The sequence below is a fragment of the Stegostoma tigrinum genome, chromosome 1, assembly GCF_030684315.1.
Source record: "Stegostoma tigrinum isolate sSteTig4 chromosome 1, sSteTig4.hap1, whole genome shotgun sequence".
Classification (NCBI taxonomy): domain Eukaryota; kingdom Metazoa; phylum Chordata; class Chondrichthyes; order Orectolobiformes; family Stegostomatidae; genus Stegostoma; species Stegostoma tigrinum.
This window is the reverse complement of record NC_081354.1, coordinates 4,831,665-4,851,172: the sequence shown is the minus strand read 5'-3', so window position 1 is coordinate 4,851,172 and position 19,508 is coordinate 4,831,665. Positions and strand designations below refer to the sequence as shown.

The window sequence follows — 19,508 nt, the reverse complement described above, 5'->3', positions numbered from 1 at the left end:
ACTGCCATCCGTACTAGGTCTGGCCTACACGTAACACCAGACCCTCAGCAATGTGGTTGACTGTTAGCTGCCCTCTGGGTGGGTAATGCTGCCTAGCCAGTGATGTCCTCATCCCATGAATGGGGAGAAGAAGTTCACATGGTATCCTTGCTGCTGAATTTTAAAATAATTTCTTTACTGTTCATTTTGATATCTACAGCTTTTCTTCCCCCATATTGTTTGTGGGGGTTTTTTTTCCTTTTCTTAGTGGTGTTTTAATGTTTTTGTATCTTATTGTTCCTGTGAACTCCAATCCAATCCTTTATTCCTTTTGGAGCTTTGAGGTTATTTTTAGTCTGTCATGATTTTTTTTAAACCTGTTTAAAGTCATACTTTTTCATAGAATTTGTTCCGAATGTATCCTGCCAAGCAGCAGCATCCTAACATTTGTACAAATTATAATTGCCCTTGTAAAATTCAAAAGTATTTTATTTTACAATTGTGAATTAAATGCTTAGCTTCATCAGGCAGATAACGTATGGTATAAACTGCAGTCTTGCTCATGAATTTCAAAGCTGCTGATGAATTACAAATGACGTCGTTGCTTTGATCTTATTTCTGAATTTGTTGAGACTTGCAAATTGGGCCATGCCGTACCACAAGAAACAAGTTGACTGCTGCAGTTCTGAATATTGATTTCAAAGCCCGCAGTATGCCTTGAGTTTTAAAAGTACAAAATTAGCTTTTTCAAAACTGGTTTAATAACATGTCTAAAGATTTCAGTTCTGGGATAAATGAAAATGATTGTACAAACAATTGGAGATTTGCACATAAAGTAAATACGATGAAGCAGTGGAATATGCTTCAAACCTCTTGGCCTGTACAACGGATATCTGCCACACTGGTAACATGCAGAATGAAGGTGAAGAATTAATTTTTTGGGTTTTTCAAAGACTGGTCATAATTAGGACCAGTGGCTAGAGGCCTGGCTTGCTTGCTCTCCACGCTGTAATTGATAGCTATTTGACACTTGTACTCTTGACATTACCAAGAGGGCAGGTGGAAATACCTTTTTATCAATTTATTTTTAGATATTTTTCATCACAGTGGATGGGCTTCCTTATAACAGCACACTTTTCATTTAATTTAAGTAGAGACTGGGTAATGATCTGATTAAGAGAATCACGCCCTGTTGTGACATTGAGAGTTGAAAAAAATGTTTGGCATTGAGATGATGCTATCCACAAAATATCAGCACTGCAGTGGAATGCTAGCCAACTTGTATACTAAGTCTCTGGAGTGGGGCTTACTTGCATACTGGCTCAACTGAAAGTGGCGTAATTGAGCCAAATTTTTCATGTAAGTGTTTGGAGATACGACTGAGTGCTGGCAGCTGGAGTGGGAGATGACTTCCTTATATTCTCTTCCTGGATGATATCATTAAAAAGTCAGTGCTTAAAAAGTATTATCACTTTGTGTATTATTTGTTCACGAGGTGTGAGAATCAGTGACTCGGCCAGTATGTATTGACATCTCTAATTTCCCTGAAGAGAATGAGTGCCTTCTTGAGCAATCTTAGTCCTCTATATAAGAAGGGTGTTACAGGATTTTGGTGCAGTAACATTGAAGGAACAAGTCAGGAGCATGTTTGACTTGAAGGGGAACTTGCAGTTGGTGCTGTTCTCATGCATCTGATGCCCTCCTAGGTGATGGAGGTTGCAGATTTGGAAGGTGCTAAGAGTTTTGGTGAGTTATTGTAGTGCATCTTGTAAATGTGCGTGCTGAAAGTCAAGGGTGTTATGCCAATCAAGCAGGCAGATTTGACCTGGATAGTGTCAAGCTTCTTGTGGTGTTGGAGCTGCAGTCATCTATGTAAACACTTGTGCCTTCTAGATGGTTCTTAGGCATTGTGATGACAGGAGGTGAGGTATTAAATGCAGAATTCTTAGTCTGTGAATTGTTCTTGCAGCCACAGTATTTAGTCGGCTCGTTCAGTTTGGTTTCTAGCCACTGTTTTTCTGCCTCTGCATCTTCCCCACACCTTCCTCCCCCACCTCCCACCCCCCTTGATGTCAAGTACAATTACTCTGTCTTCACTACTGGAATTCATTTCTTACAGCCATTTTTCAACCAAGGCTGTAATGACTTCACTGGGCAGGTTATCCCTTTGGAGGTGCCACTTAATTCAAGAAGTAATTGGCTGTGAAGTATTGAGGTTGCAGGTTGCTTTTAACTGCTAGTATAATGGAATTGTACTGTGGTTAGATTTTTTTTTTGGTCAAATAAAGCAATAGTAGAGAGAAGAATTTGGAGTAAGACAAACAGATTGCTAGCTTTGGATTGGAGCACTGCATTTAGTTTTCAATTCGAACTGTTGGGATGGAATTTCATTTCTTTCCTTTGTTAATGCTCCAAATTTTATTCGGCACTGTATGACCCATCAATTTGACTGACTAGTTTTTTTTTCTTCAGACCAGATATGAGAATGAAGCAGGCTTTATTTGGGAAATTTACACTGTTTTATCAAAGCTGTGTTTGACCAAGGAGTTTTCGGTACTGACCTCTCTCCTTCAGTATAAAATTTGCTGAGAAAAGAGATTAATAAATTTAACTTTCCAAGCCAGAGCAGTATTAGTGACCCAGCACATTGAAATCATAACCTGCCTGAAGTAAGCAAATGTCACTCGTCATTGGAATAAACAACTAAAATTTCACAAAAGCAAGAAAGATGAGACACTTCTTCCTTGATGCACTGAGCTGTTTTGCCTTGTGCATTGCGTAATTGCATGTTTGTAGCTTTAATAATGGGTGAAAATTTAAAATATAGGTGTAGTTTTAATAAATACTTGCTGGGAGCAGCTTTATAATGTAACACTTTAAATTCAATTAAACTTGGTTTGTGATTGCAGTACTGTCTCTTAATGACCATTATGCAAAAAGCTTTCATTGTGTAATTCAATTTTAAAGCAACAACATCTTTTTAAGTGCTACAATAAAGTGTATGGTAACTCCCAATGATAAGCCAAGTTGAGCAGTGTGCTGCTGTACAGCAAATGATCATCTGGAAATATAGATTGAAATGTGCTGTAAACTGATTAGCTGAACGATTAATATTTTTGCCCCATGTGCTTGAAAACTACAGTTAGTAACTAAGATAACAAAGTGTCGAGCTGGATGAACACAGCAGACCAAGCAGCATCTTAGGAGCACCAAAGCTGATGTTTCGGGCCTAGACCACCTTCAGAAAAGTGGGTTGGGGGAGAGGGTTCTGAAATAAATAGGGAGAGAGAGAGGGGGAGGCGGATCAAAGGTGGATAGAGGAGAGCATAGGTGGAGAGGAGACGGACAAGTTAGAGGCAGGGATGGATCCTATAGAGGTGAGTATAGGTAGGGAGGGGATAGGTCAGGGGGGTGGGATGAGGTTAGGAGGTAGGGGAAGAGAATTCCCCTCGTCCTCACATACCACCCTACCGACCTCCCGGATACAACGCATCATCCTCCGACACTTCCGCCATCTACAATCCGACACCACCACCAAAGACATTTTTCCATCCCCGCCCTTGTCTGTCTTCCGTAAAGACCACTCTCTCCAGGACTCCCTTGTCCGCTCCACACTCCCATCCAACCCCACCACACCTGGCACTTGCCCCTGCACCCGCAGGAATTGCTACACTTGCCTCCACACCACCTCTCTCACCCACATCCCAGGCCCCAAGATGACTTTCCACATCAAGCAGATGTTCACCTGCTCATCTGCCAATGTGGTATATTGCATCCGCTGTACCCGTTGTGGCATCTTCTCCATTGGGGAAACCAAGCAGAGGCTTGGGACTGCTTTGCAGAAGACCTATGCTCAGTTCGCAACAAACAACTGCACCTCCCAGTTGGGAACCACTTCACCTCCCCCTCGCATTCCTTAGATGACATGTCCATCCTGGGCCTCCTGCAGTGCCACAACAATGCCACCCAACGGTTGCAGGAACAGCACCTCATATTCCCCTTTGATACCATCGGGCTGCAAGGTTCCTATGTGGATTTCACAAGCTTCAAAATCGCTCCTCCCCCCCCACTGCATTCCAAAACCAGCCCAGCTCGTCCCCGCTTCCCTAACCTGTTCTTCCTCTCACTCATTTTCCCCCCCCACCCACCTCAAGCTGCACCTCCATTCCCTACCTCCTACCTCATCCCACCTCCCTCACCCCGACCTGTCCATCCTTCCCAGACTGACCTACCCCCTCCCTACCTCCCCACCTATACTCACCTCTACAGGCTCCATCCCTGCCCTTTTTAACTTGTCTGTCTCCTCTCCACCTATCTTCTCCTCTATTCACCTTCAATCCACCTCTCCCCCCCTCCCCTCCCCCTCCCTATTTATTTCAGAACCCTCGCCCCATCCCCCTTTTTATGATGAAGGGTCTAGGCCCGAAACGTCAGCTTTTCTGCTCCTAAGATGCTGCTTGGCCTGCTGTGTTCATCCAGCTCCACACTTTATCTTGGATTCTCCAGAATCTGCAGTTCCCATTATCTCTGTTCCAAACTGAGTTCTTTTATACATATGTGAAATGATCTGCACTAGTGGCATTTTTTTAGTTCCAGTAATTGCAAATACAGAGTGCATTGCGTATAAGTGCTTTTCTCTTTTTTGTTGCTTTTTTCAAAAAAAAGGAGTTAGTGCTTTGAATACTTGTCATTTTATTGCCTAGCATTTGCAGCACTGTCCCTGTAACTTTCAAGAATGTGTTCTAAAGTATCACTTCTGTCAGTTGCCAAGACTTTCCAGTTCTGTTAATAATTGTCTCAATAATATGTTCTCTACTGCATCTGTGATATAGGTAATTTATTGGCTGAGAGCAACTGGCTAATTTAAAACCCTTGGATGGAATACACCAGCAGGGATGCCACTGATTTATATCAACGTACGGTTTTCTTGCAGATTAAGAAGCTCCAGCTTCAGTTTTGGGTGTTATAATATTTATTTATTTCAGTTAGGTTATGGTACAAGTGCTGTAGTTGAAGTAAGGGAATAGATATGCATTGGTGATTCCTGAGCCCTTTCTGGTCAGAAGCTTCACGTGAGGCCTTTGACGTGGTTCACTCTGCTATTCTCCAAATGCCTGTCTATTTCCCCTTATTGTTATTTGTGCCCAGAATCTAATTCAAAGTCTTTTTGTAATTCATTCACAGGATGAGGGCGACGCTGGCTAGGCCAGCATTTATTGCACATCTCTAATTATCCAGAGGGCAGTTAAGAGTCAACCACATTGCTTATGGGCCTGGAGTCACATGTTGGCCAGACCAGATAAGGACAGCAGTTTCCTTCCTTAAAGGACATTAGTGAACAAGATGGGGTTTTTCCTACAATCGGCAATGGTCATCATTAGATTCTTTAATTCCAGATATTTGTTGAATTCAAAGTCCACCATCTGCCATGGTGGGATTCAAACTCAGATAACCCAGCACATTGCCTGGATTTCTTGATTAACAGTTCAGCAATTATATTACTAGGCCATTGCCTCCCCCTTGAGCCTGCAAATGACTTATTCGGTGCCCTCCAACGGCCCACTTTCTCGATGAGGTGCTTATCTTGGCAGAAACTTTCAGCTGTGACTTGGAGGGCAAGTCAGTTTTCAAATGCCTTTTGTGGCTTTGTCCCTCCCTTATTTTGACCTTTTACATCTGTCAACAAATATTTTTTTCTATCTATGGAAGCCATGCCTTGAGCTGTTAAAGCTTGATACCACAATGGCATCCACTCTTCACCTGTTTCTCAATAATACTTGAAACCCACTGCTTTGCTCAAGTATTTGCTCACTTGTGCCTAATGTCTGCTTGCTTGCACTAATCACTCAGCCCTCATCCTGCTTTTTTTCTAATTATAACTTTTCACTTTACAAAATGATTGCTATGACATCATTTTGTGCATCCCAATCAAAAGGTTTGGTAATTGAATTATTCTAAGCCACCTTGTACCAGAATTCTTATTGAACAAATATTAATATACCTTTGAACTTTTTGGCATGCGTTATTGAAAATTTTTTTTCCTGGAAAATTGCACTCTTGCTGGTGAAAGATTCAGGTCCAGATTTAGACATACTGTCAGCCCAGCCTCTTTGTTTTGGCATTCTGGTTATTCACACACCAGGGGAGTGGTGTAGGATATGACTGTGTTGGGTTTTGAGTGGACTGAAGCTTAAGTGTGGAATGCTCAAATAGATAAGTATTGGAATAATTTAGTTTGGAGCCAAAAAAGATATCAGACCTGTAGACATCTATTAAATAAGAAGTTGTTCCAGTTAGCCTTTGTCATTGACTTCCTGAGTTTAGCTTTATCATCCTTACTGATTTCTTGGTCTCTTTTTAAGGAAGGATATAAGTGCATTGGAGGCAGTTCATGTGGATTTACTCTATCGAGACCTGGCGAAGTATGTAATGAGTGGACTGTCTAATGAGGAAATTGTGGACAGCCTGGGCTTGTTTTCACTGGAGTTTACAAGAGTAAGGGGTGACTTGAAGTATTATATGATCGAGATTGATTTTAAGGTGGACGTGGGAAGAATGTGCTTTCCGTTGCGTGAGTCCAGAGCCAGTGTGCACTGTTTTAAAATTAGTGGTTGCCATTTTAGGATGTGAGAAATCTTTTCTGACTGTTATGACTTTGGGACACTTTTTTAAAATATGCAATGACCCCACTTCTGCCATCCTGTAAGGCAAAGATAAAGATTCTTCTAAGATAAGGGAATTGATGGTTGGTTGACTGGGAGTAGATGGGACTGGAATTTGAAACACAAACAGATCAGTTATGGTCTTGTTGACTGGTGGATGGACTTAATGGCTGAATGGCCTACTTATTTTGTACGTTGATATCCTGGTGCTTGAGTTCTTTCACTAAACACATGCTTGTTTCTTCAGTGATAAAATCACCTGAATTCCATTTTAAGTTGCCTGATGATTAATTGGAAATTCAAACTGGATATTGGAACTGAGCTATTCAAACCAGAAAATTACAAATTCAATCTAAAGTAATAATTTCAAGAATGACAGTGGAGCTTCTATGGCCCCTGTCTTGTCACTATTCCTAGATTGGATCACAATGCACTGATACATATCCGAAATTCTGCGTAGGTAGACTTGACCAAGACCATATGAAGTAGAAACAGGAGTAGGCTGTCTCAAGTAGGCCCCTCAAGCCTGCTATGCTATTCAGCAGAATAATGGCTGATCCAACATTCCTCATGTCTGAGTTGCTGACCTTTCCCCATAACCCTTGATTCCTTTACTGATCAAGAATCTTATCTATCTCTGCCTTAAACACATATAACAACTCTGCCCCCACAGCTCTCCATTGGAAGGAGTTCCAAAGATACTTACCTTACCCTTAAGTAAGGGGACCAAAACTATACTGAGTGTTCCAGATGTGGGCTCGCCAGCCCCATGTAGAGTTGTAGTAAATAAGGGCCAACACTCCATTAAGCCATCCTTAATATTGTACCTGTGTGCTAGTTTTCTGTTTCATACACAAGTTCTGTCAAGTGTTGCAACTTTTGTGCAGTTTTTCTCCATTAAATACTAATTGTTCTCTTATCTCTCTTGCAAGCTGAAGAACTTCATATTTTCCCATGTGATGCTCCATTTGCCAATATTTTGCCTGCTTAACCTATCAGTATCCTCTTGTAAATTGTTCATATCTGTATTGCAATCTGCCTTTCCACCTATTTCAGAATTGTCAGCAAATTTAGCTACAGTACATTCACGTCCTTCATCCAAATTATTAACACATGTATACCTATTCTAAACAGTTGTGTCGTCAGCACTAATTTCTGTGGAACTTGACTGGTCACTGGTTGCCAACATGTAAAGAAATCCCTACTACCTGTGACCAATTCTCTGTCCATGCTGATGTACTACCTCCAGTAACTTATGACTTATCATTTTGAGGTACCATGTCAGATTCCTCTGGAAGTCCAACTAAAACAGCTCTACTGGTTCCTCTGTATGCACTCCGTTTGGGACTTACTCAAAAAACTTTAAGTTATTTAGGTGTAATTTTTCTTTCACAATCATAGAATCCCTACAGTGTGAAAGCAGGCCATTCAGCCCAGCAAGCCCAAACCAGCCCTTGAAGAGCATGGCTAATCTACCTAGCCTGATATCCCTGGACTCCAAGGGCAATATAGTGTGGCCAGTCCATCTAACTTGCATGTCTTTGGACTGCATGGGGGGGGGGGGGGGGGGGGGGTAACCAGATCACCCAACGGAAACCCACGCAAACACGAGGAGAATATGCAGATCCCACACAGGCAGTCGTTGGAGGGTGGAATTGAACCTGGGTTCCTGGCACTGTGACATAGGAGTGCTAACCATTGAGCCATGATGTGGCCTTTCACTGTGCAGTGAGGCTGTGCCAACTCTCTTTAGACTAGATTGATTTTCCAAATGTCCTGCAAATGTATCTTTAATTAATTCCAATACTTCACTAACAATCACTGTAATTGGCCTATAGCTACCCTTTGTCTCCCTTTTTAGGTAGGTGTGTCACATCAGTTTTCCAGCCCTCTGGTACTTCTCTGGAATCCAACAATTTTTGAAGATTTAAAGCGAATGCATCAGCCATCTCTGCAGCTACCTCATTTAGGTCCTAGGATGCAAGCCATTAGGGCTAAGGGACTTAATTGCCTTAAGCCTCATTAGTTTGTCTGATACTGCTTCTCTAGTGATACTTGATACTTCTCCCAATTCTTTACTATTAATAAAATGTTCAGTGTAAAGGCTAATATAAAATATCTGTTTAATTCCTCTGCCTTTTTTTGTTTCCCCAAAGCTGTGTCCCCAGATTCCCTTTCTAATGGGCCTGTGTTCACTTTGAACGCTCCCTCTCTCCCTTTTTATGTATATTTAAAGAAGTACTTAACATCAGTTTTCTTTGCTAGTTTGCCCTTTAGTTTACTTCCTTCTTTATCAGCTTTTTTTGTCCTCCTTTTGGTGGATTCTGAATTTATCCAAGTCTTTAGGGCTATCGTTGATTTTTTTTTTTTGATCTCCTTATATGCCTTTTCTTTTCAACTTGATACTGTCCTTAATTTTCTTGGTTAGCCAGTTGGTTTGGCCCTCTTATAGAAATCTTTACTCAATGTATTTTTGACCTGCCTGAGTTTCCCTTCCTAATAGGATGTTATGGGTACCTACAACTTACTATAGTGGTTCAAGAAGGCAGTTTGCAATGACCTCCACAGACACATAACGGGGTAATAAATACTCAACTGTTTGATTTAATAAATTAAGAAGGCCCTTGTATACAAAGGGAGATGGTCAATTTAAATTTGACTTCTAGACTCTCAAGAGTGGCCACACACCAGCAACGTACTAAGCCAGGACTTCCCCAAAGAGTTAGAACCCATGTAGTTTTACAAGCTGAAATTCTGGGGTCATGTTGCCACCCAGCTAAGTTACGTTTGTTCTTGGTCAAGCCTTGAAATGGTGTCACAGTTGAACAAAGTTTAGGCAATATGTTAGGCCGTCAGCACCTGGAAATCTGTATCTAGATATCCTGCCTTAGAGGCTCTGACAAATGGCGGAACATTAGAGATGTTTCAGATTATGGGACATTATTGTGGATTAAACTAAATTTTTGTATTCGTAGAAACTTCTATGGTATGAGCACAGACTATTTAGTCATTTCAAAACAATTGCTTTGATCAGATTTCCCTCATCCAGAATGACTCTGACTCTGAGGCAATCTTAATGCAAGTTATATAAGGCTTGCATCTGTGCCAATTTATTACAAATTCAGAGACTCGAGAAGCAATCTGACTTCTTATCTGGCTTTTCATAATCCAGTCTAACTCTCAAATTCTGCCCTTGAGAAGAACTAGCTAGTTTGCTTTTTTCCAATCCTTTTTCTCCTCCTCATTGAGAGAAAGCATTAGGTCTGCATGAAATAAGCCAGCTTACTAAAACCTAAATCTGTTTTAAAAAGTAAGTACAAAAGACAACAAATTGCGAATTTATTTCATCTAAATCTTTACCATTAGCTTTAATTATGTTCTGTATTTGACAGTATGATTATGAAACATAGTTTAGAAGTGTTTATTCCTTCTAAAATTATACAAAATCTCTCTTCAGTTTTTAATTAAAAATGTCTAACAAATTACTTTTGCAGATTTAAGCTACAAGTTAACAGTAGATTCCAGTGGCTAGGGTAGTGAATTCATCTTTTTCTGGTTTTTAGAATCAGGAATGTGTCCTTTTTTAAAAAGTGCACTCTTTTCACTGATGCAAACTGACTGCAGGAGATTTCAATCATTCTAATCCTATTAAACTTTACATTTGTGTATATGTATCTAATTGCTTGACGACCTTGTTTAAACAGAATTTTTTGGATTCTTTACTGTCAAAAAATAAGTGCTTCGCCTATACCAATTATATGTCTGGACCATCTTAGCCTTGCCAAGCAACAAGAAGATCTCATTGCTTGTACCTGTTTTAATTAGTTATTGCTATGTTTGTTGCAGATGCGGAAACTAGCTTAAAGGTCCAAGAGAGTGGAATCCTTCAAGTTTTCCCTCGTTTTTTGTCTCCACATTGTTCCTGCGCAGCAAAAGTAGCAAACATCATAGCAGAAATAGCCAAAAATGGTGAGGTTTTCAACAAGAACTTTCTCTGCTGGAACATCTTCAGTTTTGCATCTCATCTGTCAGTATATTTTGTGTTTTTGAATTTTTTTTAATCCATCTATTTTACAGTTATATAAACTTTAAAATCTTGCAGTGAATATTATGTTAGAGATAGCAAAGTGTGGAGCTGGATGAACACAGCAGGCCAAGCAGCATCTTAGGAGCACAGCTTTTGCTCCTAAAATGCTGCTTGGCCTGCTGTGTTCATCCAGCTCCACACTTTGCTATCTGGGATTCTCCAGCATCTGCAGTTCCCATCATCTATGAATATTTTGCTGACTGGTTTCAGAGTAAGAAAATAAAAAATCTCCAATCTACCCCTGATAATGACCAATTTTATTTCTAAGTCTTTAATCAGAAAAATTATTTGAACGTGTCTTACGTTATACCAACAAGGTTCAGTGCAATCTTCAAATTAGTTATCTGGGTTGGATGACAGAAGATAAGTAGATGATTATATGCAGGCATTGTTCAATTCAAACTTTAAATCACGCATTTTATTAGTTTTTTACATCAATTTCTTTCTCTTTAAAGAGTAGAACTTTTGAAATTTAGAGATCAAGTCAGTACAGAATGTGGAGTGCAAAACTACTTCTGCCCTATGTATTCAGAAGTAAATTGGAAATGCAAAGCTTTGTTGAATAGCAAAGGTGTAATTTCAGTGACACAGTTTGTGTAGGCATATTCTTGTTATGTGCTCAGTTTAATAATTTTATTGCAGGAAGAATGTGACAGGAAGATAGTCAGCTTATATGCGTAGATGATATTTTGTTGTTTTACATGGGAGAGGACAGCACAGATGTAGGTATCAGGGTGGAGAACTATGACATATTAGGGGGGAAAAAAAGGATATTTTGCAACTTTAAATAGATAAATCTGCATGTGTGGATGAGATATGTCACAGGCAGTTGAGAGAGGTGATATTCTGGCCATGGAAGTGATTTTCAAATCCCTGGCCACAGTAAGATGCTGGAGACTGGTAGATAGCCAACGCTGTCCAATTATTTTTTAAAAAGGAGGAAGGGATAAACCAGGAAGTTACAGGTCAGTCAACATATCTCAACATATCTCAACATTTGCGCGAACAGCCTACCACCCAGCATGAACTCAAATTTCCTTCATCCTATTCTGTGTCGACCTGCTGTTCTTGCTTTCATTGCTTCCCTATCAACCTGACAGAATCAATTCAGTTTTAATCTAGGTCACAGTGACCATGATGATTACCCTTCATTCTATGTCATTCACCTAGTCTTAGCCTTTAGTCACACACGAGCTCTTTTTTCACCAGTGGTCTTAGTTGCATCCCCCCTGTGCTCCTAACCAGTACCGTCATTTGGCTGTATTCTAACACAATCCCTAAAATGTTTGTGTATGTCTGGTTCTGTTCCAACATTGTGTAATTTCTTCGAAGTTTTTTTTGTTGTCTTTGCTCACAGCATTGTTGTTTACAATGAGTTTCTGTTTTGTGACCATTAACACATTTATGTAGTATGTTTAATATAGAAATGAGTGATAGTGTTGAGGGTGACGTTCTAATTGAGTCCACCTGAGGAGAGCATTGAAATTTTGTTGGTAATTTACAGAAGTTTACACTACTCAGTATCTGGTAAGAGTTGCACTGGGACCAAACTGCCTGGTGTTTTTGTTTTGGGGCTGGCAAAAAATGCTACCTATTATCAATGTTATTGGAGAAAAGTGAAAAATGTTTAATTTAAAGTTTTAATAGGTTTGTGCACTGACGTTTTGGCTTCTCGTAATTGTCTCTTATCTGTCAGCTTCCATTTTAATGAAGCCATATTGTAAATTATTTGAAGAAAAGTGCTTGCTTTTGGAGTGCTATACAGCAATTTGATTTGATTTTAAAAAATGGAGCACGTCGGTTTTTCCATAATTCCATAAATGTGAAATTGCTCTTTAATGAGCACTGTGGACTGTAACATGTGTACTCCTTTTTAACAAGTTTTGAGAAGATTTGTAGCTCAGGTTGAGGTTCTGGATGTAAGCTTGCTTGCTGAGTTGGAAGGTTCATTTTCAGACTTTTCTTCACCATTTTAGGTAACATCATCAGTGAGCCTCCGGTGAAGCGCTGGTATTATGTCCCGCTTTCTATTTGTGTTTAGGTTTCCTTGGATTGGTGGTGTCACTTCCTGTGTTGGTGATGTCATTTTCTGTTTTTTTTCTCAGAGGGTGGTAGATGGACTCCAAATCAGTGTGTTTGTTGGAGGTCCGGTTGGAATGCCATGCTTCCAGGAATTCTTGTGCGTGTCTCTGTTTGGCTTGTCCTAGGATGGATGTGTTGTCCCAATCAAAGTGGTGCCCTTCCTTATCTGTATGTAAGGATACGAGTGATAGTGGGTCATGTCGTTTTGTGGCTAGTTGATGTTCATGTATCCTGGTGGCTAACTTCCTGCCTGTTTGCCCAATGTACTGTTTGTCACAGTTCTTGCAAGGAATTTTGTAAATGACATTCGTTTTGCTTGTTGTTTGTATAGGGTCTTTTAAGTTCATTAGCTGCTGTTTTAGTGTGTTGGTGGGTTTGTGGGCTACCATGATGCCAAGAGGTCTGAGTAGTCTGGCAGTCATTTCCGAGATGTCTTTTGTAGGGGAGAGTGGTTATGGTTTCTGGGTATGTTTTGTCTGTTCGTTTGGGTTTGTTGCTGAGAAATCGGCGGACTGTGTTCATTGGGTGCCCGTTCTTTTTGACTATGCTGTATAAGTAATTTTCTTCTGTTCATAGTTCCTCTTTGCTGCAGTGTGTGGTGGCTCGTTGAAATAATGTTCTAATGCAGCTTCGTTTGTGGGTGTTGGGATGGTTGCTTCTGTAGGTCAGTATTTGGTCCGTATGTTGTTTTCCTGTAGATGCTGGTTTGAAGTTCCCCATTGACTGTTCGTTCTACTGTGACATCTAGGAATGTTAGTTTGTTGTTGTTTTCCTCCTCTTTTGTGAAATTTATGCCAGTAAGGGTATTATTGATGGTCTGGAAGGTTTCGTCTAATTTGTTTTGTTTAGTGATGACAAAGCTATCATCCATGTAGCAGACCCAAAGTTTGGGTTGGATGGTTGGCAGAGCTGTTTGTTCGAGTCTCTGCATTACTGCCTCAAAGAACCCTGATATCGGAGATCCCGTGGGTGTTCCGTTGGTTTGTCTGTAGCTTTTGTTATTGAAAGTGAAATGGGTGGTAAAGCATAGGTCCACTAGCTTGATGATGTTGACCTTGCTGATGAGTTTGGCGATATCTGGTATGTATGTATGTATGTATGTATGTATGTATGTATGTGTCTTTGGTTCTTCTAATAGTGTAGTCAGTGTTTCTTTGGCCAGGTTGATGTTGATGGATATGAACAGGGCTGTTGTGTCAAAGGAGCCCATTATTTCATCCTCTTCTATCTTGGTGTCTTTGGTGTTCAGGAATTCTTGGGTGAGGTACAGATGAGGAAGGACACCACTTTGATTGGGACAACACATCCGGCCTAGGACAAGCCAAACAGAGACATGCACGAGAATTCCTAGAAGCATGGCATTCCAACCAGAGCTCCATCAACAAACACGTTGATTGGGAGCCCATCTACCACCCTCTGAGTAAAAGAACAGGAAATGACACCACCAACCCAAGGAAACCTAAACACACAAATAGAAAGCAGGACATAACACCAGCGCTTCACCGGAGGCTCACTGATGTTACCTACAATGGTGACGAAATGTCTGAAAACGAATCTTCCAGCTCAGCAAGCAAACTTACATCCAACTCCTTTTTACGTTTGAAATAGCAACACAATTTTTTTGTGCTTTCAACAAAATTGTTGAAACGTGCTTCACAGTTTCAGTTGAAGCCAAAAATAATATTCTACTTAATAGTTGTATTGATATGGAAATATTATACACTCCCCTTGCCATATAAGCATTAACATGAGACCTAGAATGCCTCATCAAAATTTTCATTTACAAACTTTATACTGTGGTGCAAATCACTTACTTTACACACATGTTGAGTTGCTGTCTATACTGTCTACAGAATTCATGCGAAACTCATGTGTGGACACAGCATTGATTCCACCTTTGGTTCAGCTGTTGAACAACAGAGATCAAGAAGTGCTCCTTCAAACAGGACGTGCCCTCGGGAACATTTGCTATGATAGCCGTAAGTCCAGAATTAAAATACTGTTGCAATGCTGTGGTATTCACATCCCCATTTAAGATTATTAACATCTGTTTGCTAACTGACAGCTAATGGTACTAATACTCTACTGCCAAGACGAGATATACAAATCATTCCATCATTATTCCTTAATATTTTAACTACAAATGATGTTTGAGTACATGCATGAATATGTCAGGAGGTACCAAGAGGCTTTGAGTCCTTGTAAAATTAATATGCACATTAGCTTTAGGTATGATTAAAACTAAGTTTTTGACAACTTCAGTGCTTTTCCAAAAAAAATCTGATTTTAAGACTCCGGCCATGAGCAGTCTGAATTTATTATGTTCTAGGACTGGTGTATTATAATCCTGAGTGTTATCAGAGCCTTCTGAGAAACTTCTTAAATTACCAGTTGCATTTTTTGTTTCTGTGCTGAATTGCTGACACGGGACAATAATCTGCTGCCTCTGTTTTGCTACTGTTGATTCATGGTTAACATAATCAGTATATGATACCTGTAGCATTGATGAGAAGTATTGTTCATTTTATTGATTGACCATTTCCCACATACCCCTCTTCCTTATCCCTAATGTGTTGTGAGATTTACCTACAGCTGTGATTCCCTTACCATTGCACTTCATGGTACAAAGTTTATGGTCCACTTTTTGATGTATATAAAATTATAATTGAATGTTCCTCAATATAATATGATGAATAAAACACCAATGATAGTTAAGTAAACAAGAGCTCAGCCTGTCTGTCAAGAGAATTTTGAAAATATTGGCAAGAATGTTTTGGTATTGACAACGTTCATATTCTTTATACTTGATGTGAATTTTCTGCAGCTGTTAAAGAACAGTTTAAACATCCCTAAGTAATGGCACTTAAATTCCTTTATATATTCCAGAGTAACCTTTAATATCTATGACGTTAAGAATGTATCTAACCTCCTGGTGCACAAGTCTGACTTGAGAAATTTTTTAATTGTTCACTATTCTAAGGCATGACTGGCTGATGTATGGTTTCATTTATTCCCGTCCAATCACTTGTATTAATATTCATCATGTGTGCAGGTCCAATAAACTTTGCAAATTCCAAAAATATTACAACATCATATGAAATAATACTTTAATTATATAGACAAGTAGCTTAATTGTATAAATTTTGTGACATGTTCTGATTTAACCTGTTTATTCTAGGGTTTTTTATGCTTAAAATATTTTTTCCTACCAACCATTCAAAAATGCCTGGAATATGTGCTAAATAAATGCCGGTGCAGATATTGACATCGATTTTTATGGAAGAAAGGAAAACTGTTCAGCACTATTACATGTGAAAAGACAGGTTAAATATAGATTATGGAATAATGTGCTTTATGCGAATAGCCTGATGAAGTGACTAAATTATGAGAAGATAAACAATCAGAAAAACCTTGATGTAAAAATACATCAGCATCTTAATAAAATTTAGTTCAAAACATCAATATAACACCATTACATTTATCAGTTTAAGCATTCATGACAAGTCTACCCAGCTAGCTTGCTGGTGGAGTACTTTTTTTTTTGTTTTCTGTATCCCCATGCACTGCTGTTCTGAAGTCAATATCCTGTGTATTACAGGTAAAGTTTAAGATGGATTACATCCCAGTGTGTTGCTGAATATTCTCAGCAGTGTGTTTTGTCTTACAAACTGATGGACTTAAGTTTTCCCTTCCTTCAACTTGGGAAGACCAGCCTTATGATATATCTGCTTATTTTCCTCTGCAGACCATTAGTACTTATAAATTTATTGCTGTATTTAAATTCTGAAGGAAGCCTTCTGTCCTCTGACAAATGTACAGCTGGGCCTTCACAATTGTTCAGGCAGCCAGTCAGTAATTCAGACATTTTATTAAAGCTGAAATGGCAGCCAACAAATTTGCTTGGGCATTTCTGTTTAGAATCTGCAACTATGTCCATTGTCTTTGAGAACGTTGCAGGCTCAACAGTTAGGGTATCTTGAGTTGTAGGCATCCTTTTTGAGGATAATAGAATCGGAGAGGGTTTATCTTCTCCTAAGTGTTGTCATTTTTTTTATTTACTCCACTGTTCAAGGAAGGATGCCGTTCTACTTTCGAATCTTTGGGCCATAGTTGCATTCCCTGAACATGCACAGGGAGGACTAGTTTCTTTTTCAATGGCAGAGCCATATTTAAAAGGCTTGAAAACCATCAGTTCCTCTTATTTGTCATGCTGATCACAACTTGAGTGACTGCAGCAGTTGCTACTTGTATCTGAGCAAGATTAACTGATATTATTGATTAGACCGAGAGAGAGAATATTATCTCATCCCTGTCTGAGTGTGGCACTTGCTACAATTTTAGTCTGTTTTCTGGTGGCCTGACTTCTAAGCATTACTGCTAGAAGTATCCTTGATTCCAAGGTCATACTGTGACCTCTCGTTCTTGGTTGCCCACTGTCTACTCAGAGCCAGACAGTCTGACAAGTAATGTACTGATCAAATCATGCTGATGTGCACGCAGGGGCTAATACAGTTGTTCAACCTTTCATGAGCATTCCTTAGGGACTTCTTTTGATCGCCTTAGTGACCTATTCCTCAGGTTTCATTTGTGTGGTTTAGAAGTGTGATCATTTTTCCTTTGAATATTTCCTTTGTGGGATGTCTAACGCAATTTTTTATCAGTTCAGTTCTCACTTTTTGAATCCTTGAGCTTCAAACATCTGAGAATTGATGTGAAATAGTGAATTATTGAAAAACTGGATTTGTGCTGCTAGAATAACAATGCTGGAACAGCATAATAGGTCGCTTTTGGCTTTGTATCTTGCTGACTGACTTTTTTTCACTTGGACTGGACTTCCTGGTAGAATTTTAGAAATGTAAACCCTAGAACAATTCAAGAAATAATTGTCTGCAGCATTGTTATCCTGGAAGGTTAAATTAGGGTGGGAAAAATTGTCTTTTCACAAGTAAATACATAATCTTATACTCTGCTCTTACTGAATTTAGGACTACACATCTTGCTACTAAATGGACTAATATTCTCAGAGATAATGGGAACTGCAGATGCTGGAGAATTCCAAGATAATAAAATGTGAGGCTGGATGAACACAGCAGGCCAAGCAGCATCTCAGGAGCAGATGCTGCTTGGCCTGCTCTGTTCATCCAGTCTCATTTTGTTATCTTGGACTAATATTCTGTTGGGCTAATGGAGGTCTTGCCAAGCAGTCAGAGAATCGGTAGGGACTCCCCATGAATTCCACGTGAGTGGCCTGATTGGCACTTAAATAGCCACTGTCAAGCCTTCATTGTAATTGAGCTCACCAGCAGCAACTGGCCTTTCCTCAAAAACTGCAAACTTGTCAGAGCCTGAGAGCCCAGCACCATGCCCCAATACCAGTCATAGCGGTAGTACTTTTGGTAGTGCAGCCACCAGAGTTCCAGCATCATCATGAGACCACAAGTTGCGTGATGGTGGAATGGGTATTGTCGAATGGGTGGGATGTGGTATTCTGCTTTTTTTGTTTGGGGCGGGGGGGGGAGAGGCAGGGAGCAGGTTGTTGGAGACTGGATCCCATTTGATTTCTGAGCTGGAAATTATTCAAACCTAATAGGTGTCAGTTAAATTATTAATCAGCCTCATTGGCATTGCTATGGTGGCTGGAATCATATTGTTGGTACCTTTTTACATTTCAAACTTAATTGGATAAGTTTGCTCCAAAGGGAACATGGGGAGTCTTTCTTGCAATTAAGTGAGTTAAGTTCCCATGCTGCTTGCTGTGACCGGCTACACTAAATGAAGACCTTTTGTATCAATTTAATTTGCACAGCAAGATTATAGCTTTAGCTTGTCCTCAGCCCATCAACTAAATTGGAATGCTGTTTCTTTGACATTGTTATTTGCAGCGTGCAAGCATCTTACATTGAATATACTGAACTCTTCTGTTGATCTTGTCAGTTCTTAGTGGCACAAGTTTAGAGGAAACCAATTTCCAAACATTTTGGTAAATGACTACTCATCCATATCCCACACTTCTGTCATACCTGTTAGGCAATTTTTGATTGAGGATATCAGCAGATCTGTGTTTTTTTTCTTTCTATTCACTCTTCGCATGTGCACATTGCTGGCTGGCCAGCATTTTTTTGCCTGCCCCTAGTGGTTCTGAGAAGGTGATAGAGAACTGCCTTCTTGAGCTGCTGCACTCAACATGCTGTGGGTTGACCCACAGTGCCCTTGGGGTGGGATTCCAAGGTGTTGGCCAGTGACAGTGAAGAAACGACAATATGTTACAAAGTCACGATGGTGAGTAATCTGGAGGGGAACTTGCAGATGATGGAATTCCCATACATCTGCCCTTGTCCTTTTGGATGGATGTGGTCATGAGTTTGGAAGATGCTGTCTGTGGAGCTTTAGGGAATTTCTGCAGTGCATCTTGTAGATGGTATACAATGCTGCTACTGAACATCAGTGGTGGAGGGAGTGGATGCTTGTGCATGTGTTGCTTTGTCTTGGATGGTGTCAAGCTTTTTGAGTGTTGGAGTTGCACCCATCCAAGTAAATTGGGGAGTATTTCATTACATTCCTGACTAATGCCCTGTATATGGTGGACATGCTTTGGGGAGTGAGGAGGTAAGTTACTTGCCACAACAATACTTCAAGGCTGTGACCTGCTTTTGTAGTCACTGTTTATGTGACACGTCCAGATGCGTTTCTGGTCAATG

General features: G+C 40.0%; 1 protein-coding gene across 7 annotated transcripts in view; it reads left to right on the top strand.

Annotated features, from left to right (window-relative positions):
- rap1gds1 (RAP1, GTP-GDP dissociation stimulator 1) overlaps positions 1-19,508 on the top strand; it is a 91,556-nt gene that overhangs the window by 20,987 nt on the left and 51,061 nt on the right. For 4 of the 7 annotated variants that reach the window (XM_059649076.1, XM_059648999.1, XM_059649038.1 and 1 more), the window contains 2 exons: positions 10,488-10,610; positions 14,664-14,789. The exons of 1 other annotated variant lie outside the window; for it this stretch is intronic. In XM_059649076.1, coding sequence (XP_059505059.1) covers positions 10,488-10,610; positions 14,664-14,789 — 249 coding nt within the window. Of the gene's footprint in view, positions 1-10,487; positions 10,669-14,663; positions 14,790-19,508 lie in introns of those variants that run through there. 2 more of the 7 variants (XM_059649095.1, XM_059649059.1) reach the window with 2 other exon arrangements.